Consider the following 14,424-nt stretch of genomic DNA (forward strand, 5'->3'; position numbering starts at 1 on the left):
ACGGCCGGGGGGCGTGGCTTGAGGCCGACCTGGCGGCGGCCATGCGCAACTCGGCCAATGGGAGCGCGGGGCGCGTGAGTTTGAAAGAGAGGTTGCGGGCGGTTAGTGGCGCGAGTGTGGTTGCCATGTCCTACAAGCAGATCTACTACTCGGACAAGTACGACGACGAGGAGTTCGAGTACCGGTGAGGCGTGGGGAGGGGCTCGCGCTGTTGTTCCCTGCACGGCTACTGCTGTTGGCGAGCGTTCGGCGGGGCAGGCGCACTGGGAGGTGCTCGCCGGGGTCTGTGTCCGAGGGCTCGGGTCACAGGGATAGCAACTGCAGTTAGAAATGTAAAACTACCGGCAAGCTTGCAGCACTTGGGGGAGAGCCTGGACCTTGCAGAATAAGCATGCGTTTATGTGCTTCCTGCGCTTGAGCAACGATCATCCAGTCTGTGCTTGCCTGCCCACCCCAGATCAAGGCACGGACTCGCGGGCAACAACTCAAAGTTCAGATTCAAAATTAAGTGCGAATTTCTCTTTCAGACGCCGATTCTAGAGAGCCTAGCATTCAAAGCAAAGTTGCTGTGTAAGAGATTCATGTGGTAAACTTTCTTCGATTCAAAGCTGCCAAAACTGCAAAGCGTGGAGCCAGTAACTGAATGCTCTGCGCTTTATTAGGCTAAAGGCAGTCTGAAAGAGGAATCCGCTCAGAAGAGTCTGGTAAGAGGACAGAATAGAAACGTTTTTTTCTGTAAACAAAATAAATGACACCCGAGGTTAGAACTTGGAATGTCCTAACTAGGTAATGCTGGCTGCAGGAAGACTTTATTATTTCAGATAAGAAAAGTAACCTTTTATTTACACTAAGGCTCATAGTTCTCATTTTCAACACCACTCTCTAGCTGGTAAAAATCTCAGACCTGTTCTTGTAGGTTAAAACCTTGAACTGGCTATATTTATAATAACTGTTTTAGAATAATTTTGGAGTTTAAGAACTACAAATACCTTAACTTCATACTGAAAACATGTCTATGAAGTCCTAAGACTTTCTTGCTTAGTAATCCAGTCATACATTAGCAGTGCTGTCATTTGCTAGTATTATCTTTGCATCTTAGCTGTAACCTATTTACAGTGGTATGAATCGGCTGACAATTCTTCCCCTCGTTGAAAAATGTCTGCTGCTTAAAGACTGGAACTATAATATGTAGTAGAACTTACATATTTTATAACTTATTTTTTATAAATGCCTGCTGTTACTTCATCAAATCATTTTAGAAGCTAGTTTAAGCCCTAGGAAGTGCCTCATGCAATGTGTGAAATTTCACATTTTAGTACTGATATAGGTATGTTCTTTCCTGTTTCAATACACTTGTAAAACAGTTCAAGTGATAGCAAGGAAAATACATTTGGGGGGGGGGGAAGTGATTGAGAAAATGAATTGCTACCAAATCAGTGGGCCAGGGTCTCCACCATTCTCCAGATCTGAGGAAGACGGGCAACCTTTCACAAGCAAAGAAGGGCCTTTGGAAGGCTTCTGTGCCTTTGGAGGGGAGAAGGTGGCAGTGCATCTATTTGAGATGTATATGTGCTTAGAAGTGTGACTTATCCTATTTTTCATTCTTGCATCTTAGAAAGCAGTTTGAGTAATAAGTTGATTTTGAATCAATGTCTTGAAAAGCATTTCATGCATCAGTCTAAAAGAAAATATTGACACCCCCCCCCCTCTCCCCCGATTTTCAATGTTTCTATTTCTGGCAAATATTTTTTCCCCAGTCCTTTGTATCTATGGGACCAACCTTTTAGTGTTCTTCATGGTACAGAAATACTCCTGATTGATTAAGTTGACCAAACTGTTGCTGCTCCTAGTTTCAGCAGGGTCTGAAGCGCATTATCCAGATTAGTTGCTTCTGCATACCTTTGTATTGCCAGCGAAAAGCAGAGCAGCAGTTTGCGCAGTTGAATTGACTGGGAGTGTATTTGTAATTGTGTACTATTAAAGAATCCTAAAGGTTGATCCCAGTTCAATGGATAACTAAGCTCTGGAATTCGTTGCCAGAGGATGTGGTGAAAGCTATCAGTGTAGCTAACTGTAAAAAAGGTTTGGACAAGTTCCCGGAGGAAAAATCCATTTACCATTATTGAGGTAGAGTTGCAGAAATACACTGCTTATTCTTGGGATATGCAGCATGGAATCTACCCCTTGGGATCCTGCCAGGTACTTGTGACCTAGATTGGCCACTGTTGGAAACAGGGGTACTGAGTTTGGACCTTTAGTCTGACTCAGTATGACAAGTCTTATGTTCTTATGGCTGTACTATTGGAGCTCTTGTCCAAATGGTCTGACCACTGTATAGCATGACATCTGCATATGTATTCCCAGTATACTTGGACATACATGAATGGTGTGAGAGCGCTTATGCCTTTGAGATCGAAGATAGATACTGAAAGAGTATATTAGCATCTAGACAGACGAATCCAGAACCAGTGGGTTATGCACCTCTACTAGCAGATGGAGCAAAGCTGACATCACAATACAAATACCCCTGCAGTGACAGCCTGCCAGTATTCTGTCTCCAGCAGATGGTGGATGTGCATCTCCCTACTAGGGATTGCTTTAAAGCTTAGGAGAAAAGGAGGAGGAAATTAATTTACCCCTGTGGTGATACCTTAAGGTCTCTCCCTCAGTTGAGAACTCCTGAGGTGATTTCTGTGGTCCCTCAGATGAGTGCCTTGGTCTGGTTGCTGGCTTTTGAGCTGGTGTGGACTTAGCTGTAAAAAACAAACAAACCAAAAAAAACCTGAAAGGCAAATGGGCACAGGAAGCCAGGCATGGCGATTAAGGTATATACCATCTCCACCCACAGCCGGAGACCATGCTTGTAATCAACTGGGATGGCCTGAATTCATGTAAAGTTGTGTTTGGTTTTTGGTTTTTTTGGGGGGGGTTAATTATTTGAAGAGCAGGGGGGTTAAATAGGGATCCCCCCCCCCACACACACACACTCTCTATGCTTGGTGAGCGATCCAATGGCCATTCCTGACTCTGGTGGTGTTTGGGGGGGGGGGGGGTTTGAGCAGCCCTTGTGACTAGGCCCCACTCCAAGGCTCGGCTGGTTTGCCACATGGTAGGCAACGACAGTGCCTTTTGTGCGCTGTATGCTGCATTCTTCAGTTCCGTTAGGTCATGCCTGGTGTGTTTTGGTTGTGCACCTAGTTAGCATGGGAGTACCTACCAGGGCACCTGTTTGTGCACGCTTGGGGCCCTTTCTACACGCATTCCCTAAACATCCTATCAGGGCTCAAGTTGGGTGCTTTTTTTTCCTGCAGTGAGTGTGCCTTATCTGATGGTGCTTATAGTGAAGAAACCTAAGTGCCTTGCCCTGTGTGTGTGGCGTGTCATATATTAGGGCATCTCAGCCTGCCGTTCCTTCTAACATGTCAGCACCATTTGAAGACTCAGGAGGAATTAACCCCCTCTGATTTTACTAAGCCTGGTTCTTCCCAGCCTAATGCAGGAATGGAGAGAGCTGCCAGAAGGGTCACCTGATTTTGGGGCTCCTCTAACTGGTTCATCAGCAGGGGAAGGTAGTTCAGTGGGCTCAGGCCACCTGCCCCTGGGCCTTTGCATGGATTCTTCAGCCTTTTCTTGGCTGAAACTTTTTTCAAGGTCTGCAGTCTTTTCTTCAGGTGCAGTCCTCAACCCCAGCCAATCTTTTATACAGACAGTGAAATCCAGAATGCCTGGTGCTGTGTGGGTAAGTGTAAGAATATGCCTGGAACTGGTTTTCCCAATAGGGATCCAGATGGCACAGATGAGACTGATCCTTACTCCCTGGATGATAGGGAGATTCCTCTGGGATTGGATCCTTATAGACCCATGTTGTGCTTCTTTCATAGAGATGAGTAACTTGATTTAATTTTCCAGACTTTGAAGATGCTGGGATTACCTGGGGCTAAATCCATGTCTGAACCAAAGAAAAATCCCATTCTAGTTTCTTGCATAAAGCTTCATGTTTCTTTCCTATTATGGAGGCTATTCAAGAATGAATTGATCTTGAATGAGGTGCCCCAGAAGCAAATTTTAAAGGGGGACGAATCTTTGGACTGTACTACCTGGATCCGGTTGTGAGAGCAATTGAATCTTCCAAAGGTGGATGCATTTGTCTGCTGTTACTAAGCAGATGACTATTCCTGTTGAAGGGGAGCGGTGTTGAAGGATGCACAGGATGTAAGAATTGAGACTATCCTTAAGCAGGCCTTTGAGGCAATGACCTTCATATTGCTTCTTGTTGTTCCCTGGTGGCTCACTCTTGTTTGCTACTCTCTCTGGAGGTCTAAGTCTGGTGTAAGTTCCAGGGCAGTGATGAAACCAGCAGTTGCCTTTTTGACAGATACAGACTGCGATTTGGCCAGAGGGGTAGGTTTGGTAGCTGCAGCTAGGCATCAGCTATGGCCGAAAAATTGGTCAGCCAATGCAACCTTGAAATCTAATCGTATGAAGTTGCTTTTTTTTTTTTTTTAATTTAATTTTCAAATTTTCCACTAATACATGAAATACTATTTGAAAGAAATTTCGGTACAAGGAAACAAGGTTAACTTCACCCAACAATCTTTAAAGAATTATAACTAAAATATACCTTAATATAGGTAATTTGGAGGCAAGAGAAAAAAAAAGAGCGAATTACTTCATATTACAATGTATACTAAAGAAATAGATAGGAGAGTGACCCATTTTTCTTTGTAGTCGATCACACTTCTGGAGTTAAATTAGGATGACCCAACAAGAAATCCCGCAATTGTTTAGGGTCAAAAAACACATAGTTATTACCCTGATATCTTACACAACTTGTGCAGGGAAACTTTAATACAAATCGAGCCCCCATATTGGTGACCCTTTCTCTCAAGGCAAGAAATTCCTTCCTGCGCAGCTGTGTTGATCTAGTAAGATCAGGATATAGCCAAATCTTTGCCCCATAAAATAGGGCTTGTCTATTTCTCAGAAACATTTTTAGTATGGAATTACAATCAGATATGAACACAAAGGATATAAGCATTGATTTCCTTTCCCTTATTTGTTTCTAATGTAAGTTCTAAGACTTGGGATATATCCAGCAAAGGTATATCTTCTCTCTCAGCCTGAAGACCCGCCTGTGGGAGGTAGTAAGCTTTAGTACAAACCGGAAAAGCCGCCTCTGGAATCTTGAGTATTTCTTTCATATATGTTTTAAATAATTCAATAGGTAAAATCATCCTAACCACAGGGAAGTTTAGGACTCGCAGGTTCAATAACCTTAAATTGTTCTCTAGTTTCTCAATTTTTCTTTCCATAACAGTTTCAGATGTTATAAAATTTTTCTGAAAAGTCTCCTCCATTTTCTGTAAGTGCTCCTCTTGGCTCTGTAATTTCACCTCAAAACCTCTAAAAGTTTCTTTATTTTCTTTAATTTGATTTTTTACTTCAAAAGTAAATCGTGCAATCGATTTCAGAGCTGAATCAATAGCTTTTAAAGCGTACCATACCTTCCCCAGCGTTATATCTTCAGGTTGTCCCAAATTCACATTAACCTCTGCAGGTTCTTGTTGCGGTTCATCCTGCTCTCCAAAAGTTGACGTTCGCTGTTTTCCTGGGCTCCCAAGAAGGGTCAGTTCTTTCTCTCCAGGTTTCACCTCCAATGAACCACAGATTCCTCCTCCTCTCGGGACAGTAGCTTCCAGCTCTCCCGTCCCGGTGCTCGCCTGAGCCCCACCCGGAGTCTCTAGATGTAAACAGCTTCAGGTTGAATCAGGCGAGGAGAGGACGCTCTGCACTGGGGGTGTCGGCTGGGTTGGCTCGCCAGGGCTCAGCGTAACGTCAAGGGTGAATGCACTTGCTCCTCCTGCATTCCCCCAGCAACCAGCCCATATGGCGTCGTGGTAACTCCTGTCAGGAAGCCCTCAATCCGCGGCTGAGAAGGACTTAGCAACGGGGAGCTAGTCAATGCTCCCCGAATCTTTCTTTTTTGTATGCAGCATTTTCAATAGGTAGACTTCAAAAGGAAAAACGCCGTAGAGGAGCTCGCTTCCTACACGTCCTATCTGGCGGCCATCTTGCCTCTCTCTGTAAGATGAAGTTGCCCTTTAAAGGCTCAGTCTTGTTTGGGAGTGAGCTGGAGGAAATAGCCAATGTGGGATGAGTTCCCGGTTCCTCTTTTGCCAGAAGAAAAGAAACAAGCGCCGTGTTCCTTCAGCTTGAGAGGTCATACTAGGGGGTTCCAACACTTTTGGCCCTACAGGTACAGAGAAGGGCTACCAAAATGATAAGGGGAATGGAACAACTCCCCTATGAGGAAAGACTAAAGAGGTTAGGACTTTTCAGCTTGGAGAAGAGACGACTGAGGGGGGATATAATAGAGGTGTTTAAAATCATGAGAGGTCTAGAACGGGTAGATGTGAATCGGTTATTTATTCTTTCGGATAGTAGACTAGGGGGCACTCCATGAAGTTAGCATGGGGCACATTTAAAACTAATCGGAGAAAGTTCTTTTTTACTCAACGCACAATTAAACTCTGGAATTTGTTGCCAGAGGATGTGGTTAGTGCAGTTAGTATAGCTGTGCTTAAAGGATTAGATAAGTTCTTGGAGGAGAAGTCCATTTCCTGCTATTAAGTTCACCTAGAGAATAGCCACTGCCATTAGCAATGGTAACATGGAATAGACTTAGTTTTTGGGTACTTGCCAGGTTCTTGTGGCTTGGATTGGCCACTGTTGGAAGCAGGATGCTGGGCTTGATGGACCCCTGATCTGACCGAGTATGGCATTTTCTTATGTTCTTATGTACAGAGGAGCAGCCTTTCAGAGGACTCAACCTTTGGGTAGATCTCTGTCCTTTTGTCCCAGGCAGCCCAGATGGGGAACACTCGAGTAGTAGAGCACCCCGAGCCTCCCAATGAGAAGGTGTACTGACCCACTTCCGGGAACAGGAGATAGGTTGCTTCTCTCTTTATCGGAGGTAGATCGAGATCACTACAGACCAATGGGTTCTGGAGGTGATACGAGATGGCTATGCACGAGTTTCGTAGTGCTTCTCAGAACATGTTCATGATGTCTCCCTCCAACTTTCTGCAGAAGAGACAGACATTGGAGAGTACATTGTCCAGACTTTTCAGCCTGCGGGCTGTGATTCCAGTTCCCAAGTTTTCAGAAAATATGGGATGATATTCCATTTCATTGTACCCAAGGAGGGATCTTCTTGTCCCATCCTGAATCTCAAAGGAGTCATCCATCATTTGCGTGTGACTCATTTTCTCATGGAAGCCTTGCGCTCAGTGATGGCAGTACATTCAGAGTTTCTGATGTCCTTGGATCTGTCCAAGGTGTACCTGCATATTTCCATCCGACTAGAGCATCAACAACTTCTGCTTTTTAGGGTGTCTTAATAGTTTTGAGTGTTCCTTTTTGGTTTGGCCATCACACCCATAACTCTTTCCAAGGTTATGGTGGTAGTGGTGGCGGAGTTAAGGAAGGATGGGATCCTTGTACATGCTTGGACGATTGACTGATTCGGGCCAAGCCTCTGGGTCTCGCACAAGGTAACTTTATTGTTGCAGGAGCTAAGGTTGGGTTGTGAACCTGGCAAAGAGCAATCTCGGGCAGTCTCAGTTGCTAGAGTATCTCTGTTAAGTTCAACACAAAACAGGGCAGGGTGTTCCTGCTGGAGATCCATAATCAGAAGCTGATGGCATAGGTGTGTATTAATGAACACCAATGCACCAGACAGTGTGGTCTATCTGCAGGTGCTTGGATTGATGGTGGCAGCCCTGGAGGTGGTGCTGTGGGCGAGGATGCATATGCATTCTCTTATGCACACTATGCTGTCTTACTGGAGCCCACAGTCTCAAGACTACTTGATTCGTCTCCACCTGCTGTTGGAAATTTGTACTCAATTGCAGTGGTTGTCTAAAAGCAGATAACCTAAGGAAGGGGGTTTCCTTAAGTTCATCAGACTGGCTAGTACTCACGACATGCGAGTCTCCAAGACTGGGGAGCTCACGGTTGGAGCTGACAACGTAGGGACACTGGAGTGCAGAAGTCTCTGGAACATCAATTGGCTGGAAGCCTAGGCGGTCTGGTTATGCTTACAGTTCGGCAACATTTATAGGGTTGAGTTGTCTGGATAACGTTGGACAATGCAACGTTATCCAGACAACAGTAGCCTACATCAATCAGCAGGGAGGAACCAAGAGCCAGCAAGTGTTGCAGGAAATAGACCAACTTATGGAATGGGTGGAAGTGCATCTTCAGGAGATCTCAGCTTCGTACAGTGCAGGAAAAGACCATGTAAGAGCAGACTTTCTCAGGCAGAGTCTGGACCTAGCAAAATGGGAATTGTCAGATGAGGTGTTTCAGTTAATAGATTGCTGGGGTCTGCTGTTTCTGGACCTGCTGGTGACACTTTGCAATGCGAAGGTTCCTCAATTCTTCAGTTGCAGGAAAGATCCAAAGCCTTTGGGCATCGATGCTCTCGTGCAGGAATGGCTGGAGGACAACTGCTGTTTGCCTTTCCCCCGTGGCCATTTGGGCAGAATGGTTCAGAGGGTCGAGAGTCTCAGAGGGATAGTGCTTCTGGTGGCACCACACTGGCCCAAGAATCCATGGTATGCAGATCTACGAAGGTTCCTGGTAGGCTTCCAATGCACAAGGATCTGTTGCAGCAGGGACCTGTCCTTCACTCTTTTTTGTCTTCGATATGGTCCTTGAGAGGGCTCGCTCACATGTGGATATTCTACTGCACTTCCTAATCCTATGTGGATTTGGCAAGTGTTTGAAGCTTGGTGTGAAGATCGTGGGGTTCTTCCTTGCTCGGATCAGATCCCAATCATTTTGGAATTTTTGCAGGATGGTTTGAATAAAGGATTGGCTCTTAATTCATTAAAGGTACCGTAGCGGCTTTTGCCTGTTTCAGGGGTCAAGTGAATGGCAGACCCTTGTCGGCTCATCCAGATGTGGCCCTTTTCTGGAAAGGAGTGAAACATCTTCATCCTCCCTTGCAGTTACCGGTGCCCTTGTGGAGTCTCAATCTGGTTTTGAATTTCTTAGCAGGCCTACATTTCAACCGATGTATAACCTTTCTTTGTGGTTACTGACCTTGAAAATGGTGTTTCTTGTAGCAATTTATGTGCATAGAATATCTGAGCTGCAGGCCTTACCTTGCCAGGAGCTATTCCTTCACTTTTGGGGAAAAAAAAAGGGGGGTCTCTGATTTTCACTTGAATTGGTCCATTTCCCTGCCGTCTCTGGATAGGGAAAGAGCTGCAAAGGAATGTCGCCTGTTGCGATCCTTGGATATTAAGAGACATTTTGTGAGGTTTCTAAATGTCTCTGGCAGATGGATTACCTGTTTGTCCTCCCATGGTGGAGGTAAACAGGGCAAGCCGGCTTCATGGGCTACAATAGCTTGCTGGATTAAGGAGGTGGTCACAACCGCATATGTGGATGCTAGTCAGGTTAGGGTTCATTCCACTAGTTCTCAGCAGTATCATGGGCAGAGGTTAGATTATCTCCTGTCGACCTTTGCTGAGCTGTGATGTGGTCCTGAATTACCTTTTCCAGGTGGTATTGTCTGGATGTGAAGGCCCAAGAGGATTTAGCCTTTGCATGTGTGGTTTAGACTGGACCATGGGCAGCCTCCTGCCCTGTTCGGGAGTAGCTTGGGTACATCCCATTGGTTCTGGATTCATCTGTCTAGATGCTAAAAAAAAATGAGAAATTACTACTTCCCTGATAATTTTCCTTTTCTTTAGGATAGACAGATTAATCCACTTCCTGTCCTTGGCTGCTGAATAATTGTGCTATGGTTCTCCTGCATGGCTACGTGGTCCAGGGGGTTACTGGTAAGTGTAAATCCAGTCCTTAGACTAGTGTTAATACATTCTTTGTCTGATCTCAGTATTTCCTGTTGACTGTGTACTGGAATGGTTATCTGGTATTAATCAAGTTTTTGTTAGTCTGCCCATAGTTGGCTTTTGCAGAAAATACTGGCAGGCTGATGTCACTGCAGGAGTATATGTACTGTGATGTCAGCTTTGCTCAATCTCCATCTGCTGGTAGAGGTGCATAACCCACTGGTTCTGGATTCATCTATCCTAAAGAAAATGAATTATCAGGGAAGTAGCAACTTCTGATTTCATACTGTATGTTCACAACACTTATGGTTTTACTTTTATAGCTTCTTCCAAAAAGGAAATTAAAAATAATGTATAAATCTCCCAATAGCCACTCACAATCTTTTGTATATTAGAATCACTCTCTCAAATGGCTGGGGGTGGCCTACAAATTATATAAAAAAAAAAAAAAGGACTTAATGCAGCTATAGCAGTGTATAACAAACAGCCGATGTTTTGCAGGAACTCTGCTTCATCAGGAGCTGACCACATCGAAACCGGCAATGAACCAATTGAGTATGTTAATGATAACATGAAATGTTTGCTAGAGACCTGGACCCAGTAACATGCACACATGCTATTTGATAGAATTGTACCTGGTCAGCTCCTGATGAAGCAGAGTTCCTGCGAAACATCGGCCGTTTGTTCTACACTGTTAAAAATTCCATCTCTTATGCTTGTGACCACAGATGATTATAAGACCAGATGGCCTCCGTTTTGAATACCAGATAGGCACGTTGTTAGACTTGATGCGGCCATACAAATTATTTTAAAAAATTATATAAAAATTACATAAGTAGTTCAAACTTCTTCTCCACATCGAGAGTGATTCCAATATATAAAAAATTGTGAGTGGCTATTGGGAGATTTATACATTTTTTTTTTTTTTTATTTCCTTTTTGGAAGAAGTAGTCATTTTGAGTGGGAATCATTTTTGCACTCTTGGTTTTGTTTTACTTTTATAGCTGCATTAAGTCTTTTTTTTTTTTTTTTATAAATTGTAGGCAGCCCTGCCTAATGTGGTCATGTTGGGCTCTTATGGGATGAACTATGCTGGCCTTTTATAGGATGTGTTGAATCAATTTAAAATAACAGCCCAGAAGGTTTGCAGAGCAGTTTAGTATGGAATGGAGAATAGCCTCCTATATCCTGTGCAACATCTGCCTGCAATGCTTTCTTCTCATGCTAACAGTTCATCAATTTCTTACTTTTATTCTGTTTTGTCTTAGACACGTGATGCTACCTAAAGACATAGCCAGAATGGTCCCAAAAACTCACTTAATGTCAGAGTCCGAGTGGAGGAACCTCGGTGTTCAGCAAAGTCAAGGCTGGGTACACTACATGATCCATGAGCCTGGTGAGTTGGAGAACTTGTGTGCACGTTGTAGTCGGGTGTCACTATGGGATTGAAGCCAGACTACAAACACATTTTACTAGACTTATGAAATAGATGGGGGGGGGGGGGGGGGGTCTGGTCTGGTATGATTGGTAATTGTATAAAAATATAAGTAAAGTAGTTGCTTCTGAGAAATGCAGGTAAATAGTGTGAATACCAGTTGTAGGTGTGGAAATCAAGTGGTGGTGGTGGTTTTCAAGGAATTGCTGCATTTTCAGTGGACAGACACAAATAAAATGAGTTTGATCTGGATATTTGTAATTTAGAGAGTCTTTTATACCGATATTAGCGGGGACATCATATTGGTTTACAGCGAACTTATAAGAAGGAAATTACAATGAACAGGGAAAAGGGGGAGAGGGATACAATTAACTAAAGTCAAGGGAGGAGAAAACAAGAGCAAAATCGCAACTGGCAACAAGAAGTGAAATTGTCATAAAAGAACAACTATGGACAAGTTAAAACAGCTATGGACAATATTTGAAAGGGAGAGATTATATACAGAGCAATATTCCAGCAGAAGCAAATCATACAGGGGCTGTAATGTGCTACACCTTGACAATATTAGGCATAACCCCCAGCTAGCTGAGCATTGTTACATTTTGACAGTGTTGTAGTACCAACTTTTTCATATGATCACATCGAAACTGGCAATGAGCCAATTGAGTATGTAAATAACATGACTTGTTTGCTAGAGACCTGGACCCAGTAACATGAGTATATGCTATGAAACTGAGGCAATTCAGAGAATGATGATGTAAATGTGGATGCTAGACATTCAAGTGCCTTGGTTATAGAAGCAAATGTGTGGGGTGTTGGTCAAACTATTTCTAGGAGAGGACAGTTATAATGCACAAGATTATTGGTTGTGAGGAAGGTAAAACAAGAAGACTGTACTGAAACAAGGAGGAGATTGGGCAGACTTGCTGGTCATCTGTTCTGAGAAGTAGTTGAGGTGGTGGTGGTGGTAATGAGCCATAAAGCCAGTACTAGGAGTCTTTAGATATTCTCTCTAGAATAGCTTAGTAGCCTTAAGTTCAGCTGGTCAGCAGTCTCTTTTCAAATATATTCTAAACAAGCCTCTTATCTCCCCACAGAACCTCATATCCTGCTCTTCCGAAGGCCGCTTCCAGCTAAGAAGCCAGACAAATAACACACCTGGGCTTTTTGTACATATTTCTCATTCTATGTCCATTTTAGTCACCAGCACCTTCTTTGATGTTGCTGCTTCTTTGTCTTGTATGAATTACAAATACAGGTAATGTGCATCCCACAGCATGGAAACTACACTACTATGCTGACTCAAATTTGGATTATATCCCTTCCTGGAATTATTCAAACCTTCCTGGGAGTCTTCACCTACTGATGTGGCTAAAGGAGAACTCCACTGAAAGGTGCAAAAATGGCAGGAGACAGTTCAGATTCATAGACTGGATTAATTACTTTCTCTTCTCCAGATGTGCACATATACCCACCAGCTGCTTTTTCTGCATGTTTTATGTCTTGTCTACAGCTGTATGTTGAACATATACATTGTGTTGACTTTAAATTTTGATATATGCAATAGACATCTTTTTAAGAATTCACTTGAATAAAGTGGCTTTTGTAATGACTCTTTATATAGCATTTATTTACAAATATAAAAATGCCATAGTAGGACAGACCAAAGGTCCAAGCCCAGCATCCTGTCTCTGGGCCCATCCAGCTCACATGTGGTAGGATCCTAAGCAACAGGTTCAGGAATGAGCAGTGGCTTTTCCCAAGTCTACATCGCTAAGAGTGGTTGATGGACTTTTCCTCCAGCAACTTGTCTAAATCCTTTTAAACCCAACTGTAAAATGCTTTCACCACCTCCTCTGGCAACAACTTCCATAGTTCAATTGTTCAGTGTAAAAAAAAAAATAAAAATTCTGATTTAAGTGCTACTTAATAACTTCAGGGTGCCCCCTTAGTACTATGGCAAAGGATAAATACCTGTTCTACCCCACTCATGATTTTATCTCCCATCATATCTTCTCCAGACTGAATCGTCTTCCCTCCATAGGACAGTTTCTATCCCTTTTATCAGTGTGAGTGGCCTTCTCTGTACCTCTTCTAGTTTTGCTATATCTTTTGAGATGGGGTGATCTAAACCACATACAATATAAGGTTGTCAGATTATCAAGCAAGGGCTAGAGCAGCATTATCTTCCAGTTTCTTTTCCATTCCTTTCCTAACTTTGCTTTGACTGCTGCTACACAATGCGATGAGGATTTCCAAGTATTGTCCACAGTGGCACCAAGATGTGTTTGCTGTGTGAAGCAGAATGTAACATCTATTTCCATATGCATCACTTTGCACTTGTCCATATTTTCCTCTGCTATTTAAAGGCCCAATCTTCCAACAACCTTCAATCATTTTGTATCAGTTGCAAATTTTGATCAACTCACTTATCTCTCTGGTATTCAGATTATAAATGTAGTATCCTCAGTATTATTGGAATTGCTGGAAACGCTCTCTCTTGGATACAATCCTACCTACAAAACCGCCTCTTCACTGTCCTAGTTGATAACACTGAATCTGAACAGTCTCCCTCAGGGTGTCCCCCAGGGCTCCTCCCTCTCCTCTACCCTCTTTAACATTTACTTGCTTCCCCTGACCACCCTTCTCACCAATCTGCGTATCAAGCACTTTATATATGCAGACAACATGCAAATTCTTTTCCCTTTCTCTGATTCCCTCCAAACTGCCCTACAAAACTGGGAATCCTGCCTTTCCTCCATTAACCAACTCCTCACAGACATGCACCTCGCTCTCAACCCCCAAAAAACTGAGCTCCTAATCATTTCTAACAAGCAGCCCCCTCCAGCAATCCCCCTCTCACACGCATCGACATCTTTCTCCTCACACACTCGCAACCTTGGTGTCATTGATAACCAGCTCTCTTTCAAACCCTTTATCAACTCTGTCATAAGAGACTGCTATTTCAAACTACAAACGATTAAAAAAACTCAGACCTTTACTACACTTGATTTTCGCACAGTTCTCCAGTCTATTTTTTCTAAAATAGACTACTGTAACGCCCTCCTCCTTGGCTTCCCTTCAATGCATACCAAACCTTTACAACTCTTACAAAACGCCGCT

At 43.4% G+C, this 14,424-nt stretch overlaps 1 protein-coding gene across 1 annotated transcript; it reads left to right on the forward strand.

Annotated features, from left to right (window-relative positions):
* The first annotated feature begins 24 nt into the window (after positions 1 to 24).
* CKS1B (CDC28 protein kinase regulatory subunit 1B) lies at positions 25 to 12,914 on the forward strand. Its single transcript, XM_029581935.1, has 3 exons — positions 25 to 184; positions 11,135 to 11,262; positions 12,399 to 12,914. The coding sequence occupies exons 1-3, from the start codon at positions 42 to 44 to the stop codon at positions 12,452 to 12,454; spliced, it is 327 nt and encodes a 108-aa protein (XP_029437795.1). The 5' UTR covers positions 25 to 41; the 3' UTR covers positions 12,455 to 12,914.
* Positions 12,915 to 14,424: the final 1,510 nt, after the last annotated feature.

This window comes from Rhinatrema bivittatum, chromosome 16 (assembly GCF_901001135.1).
Source record: "Rhinatrema bivittatum chromosome 16, aRhiBiv1.1, whole genome shotgun sequence".
Classification (NCBI taxonomy): Eukaryota; Metazoa; Chordata; class Amphibia; order Gymnophiona; family Rhinatrematidae; genus Rhinatrema; species Rhinatrema bivittatum.

What these genes read in the sequence shown, in the direction of transcription:
- CKS1B (XM_029581935.1), top strand. Translation starts at nt 42, where the DNA reads ATGCGCAACTCGGCCAATGGGAGCGCGGGGCGCGTGAGTTTGAAAGAG. An exon ending in GACGAGGAGTTCGAGTACCG is followed by an intron (nt 185 to 11,134) that starts GTGAGGCGTGGG and finishes GTTTTGTCTTAG; the next exon opens with ACACGTGATGCTACCTAAAG. An exon ending in CTACATGATCCATGAGCCTG is followed by an intron (nt 11,263 to 12,398) that starts GTGAGTTGGAGA and finishes ATCTCCCCACAG; the next exon opens with AACCTCATATCCTGCTCTTC.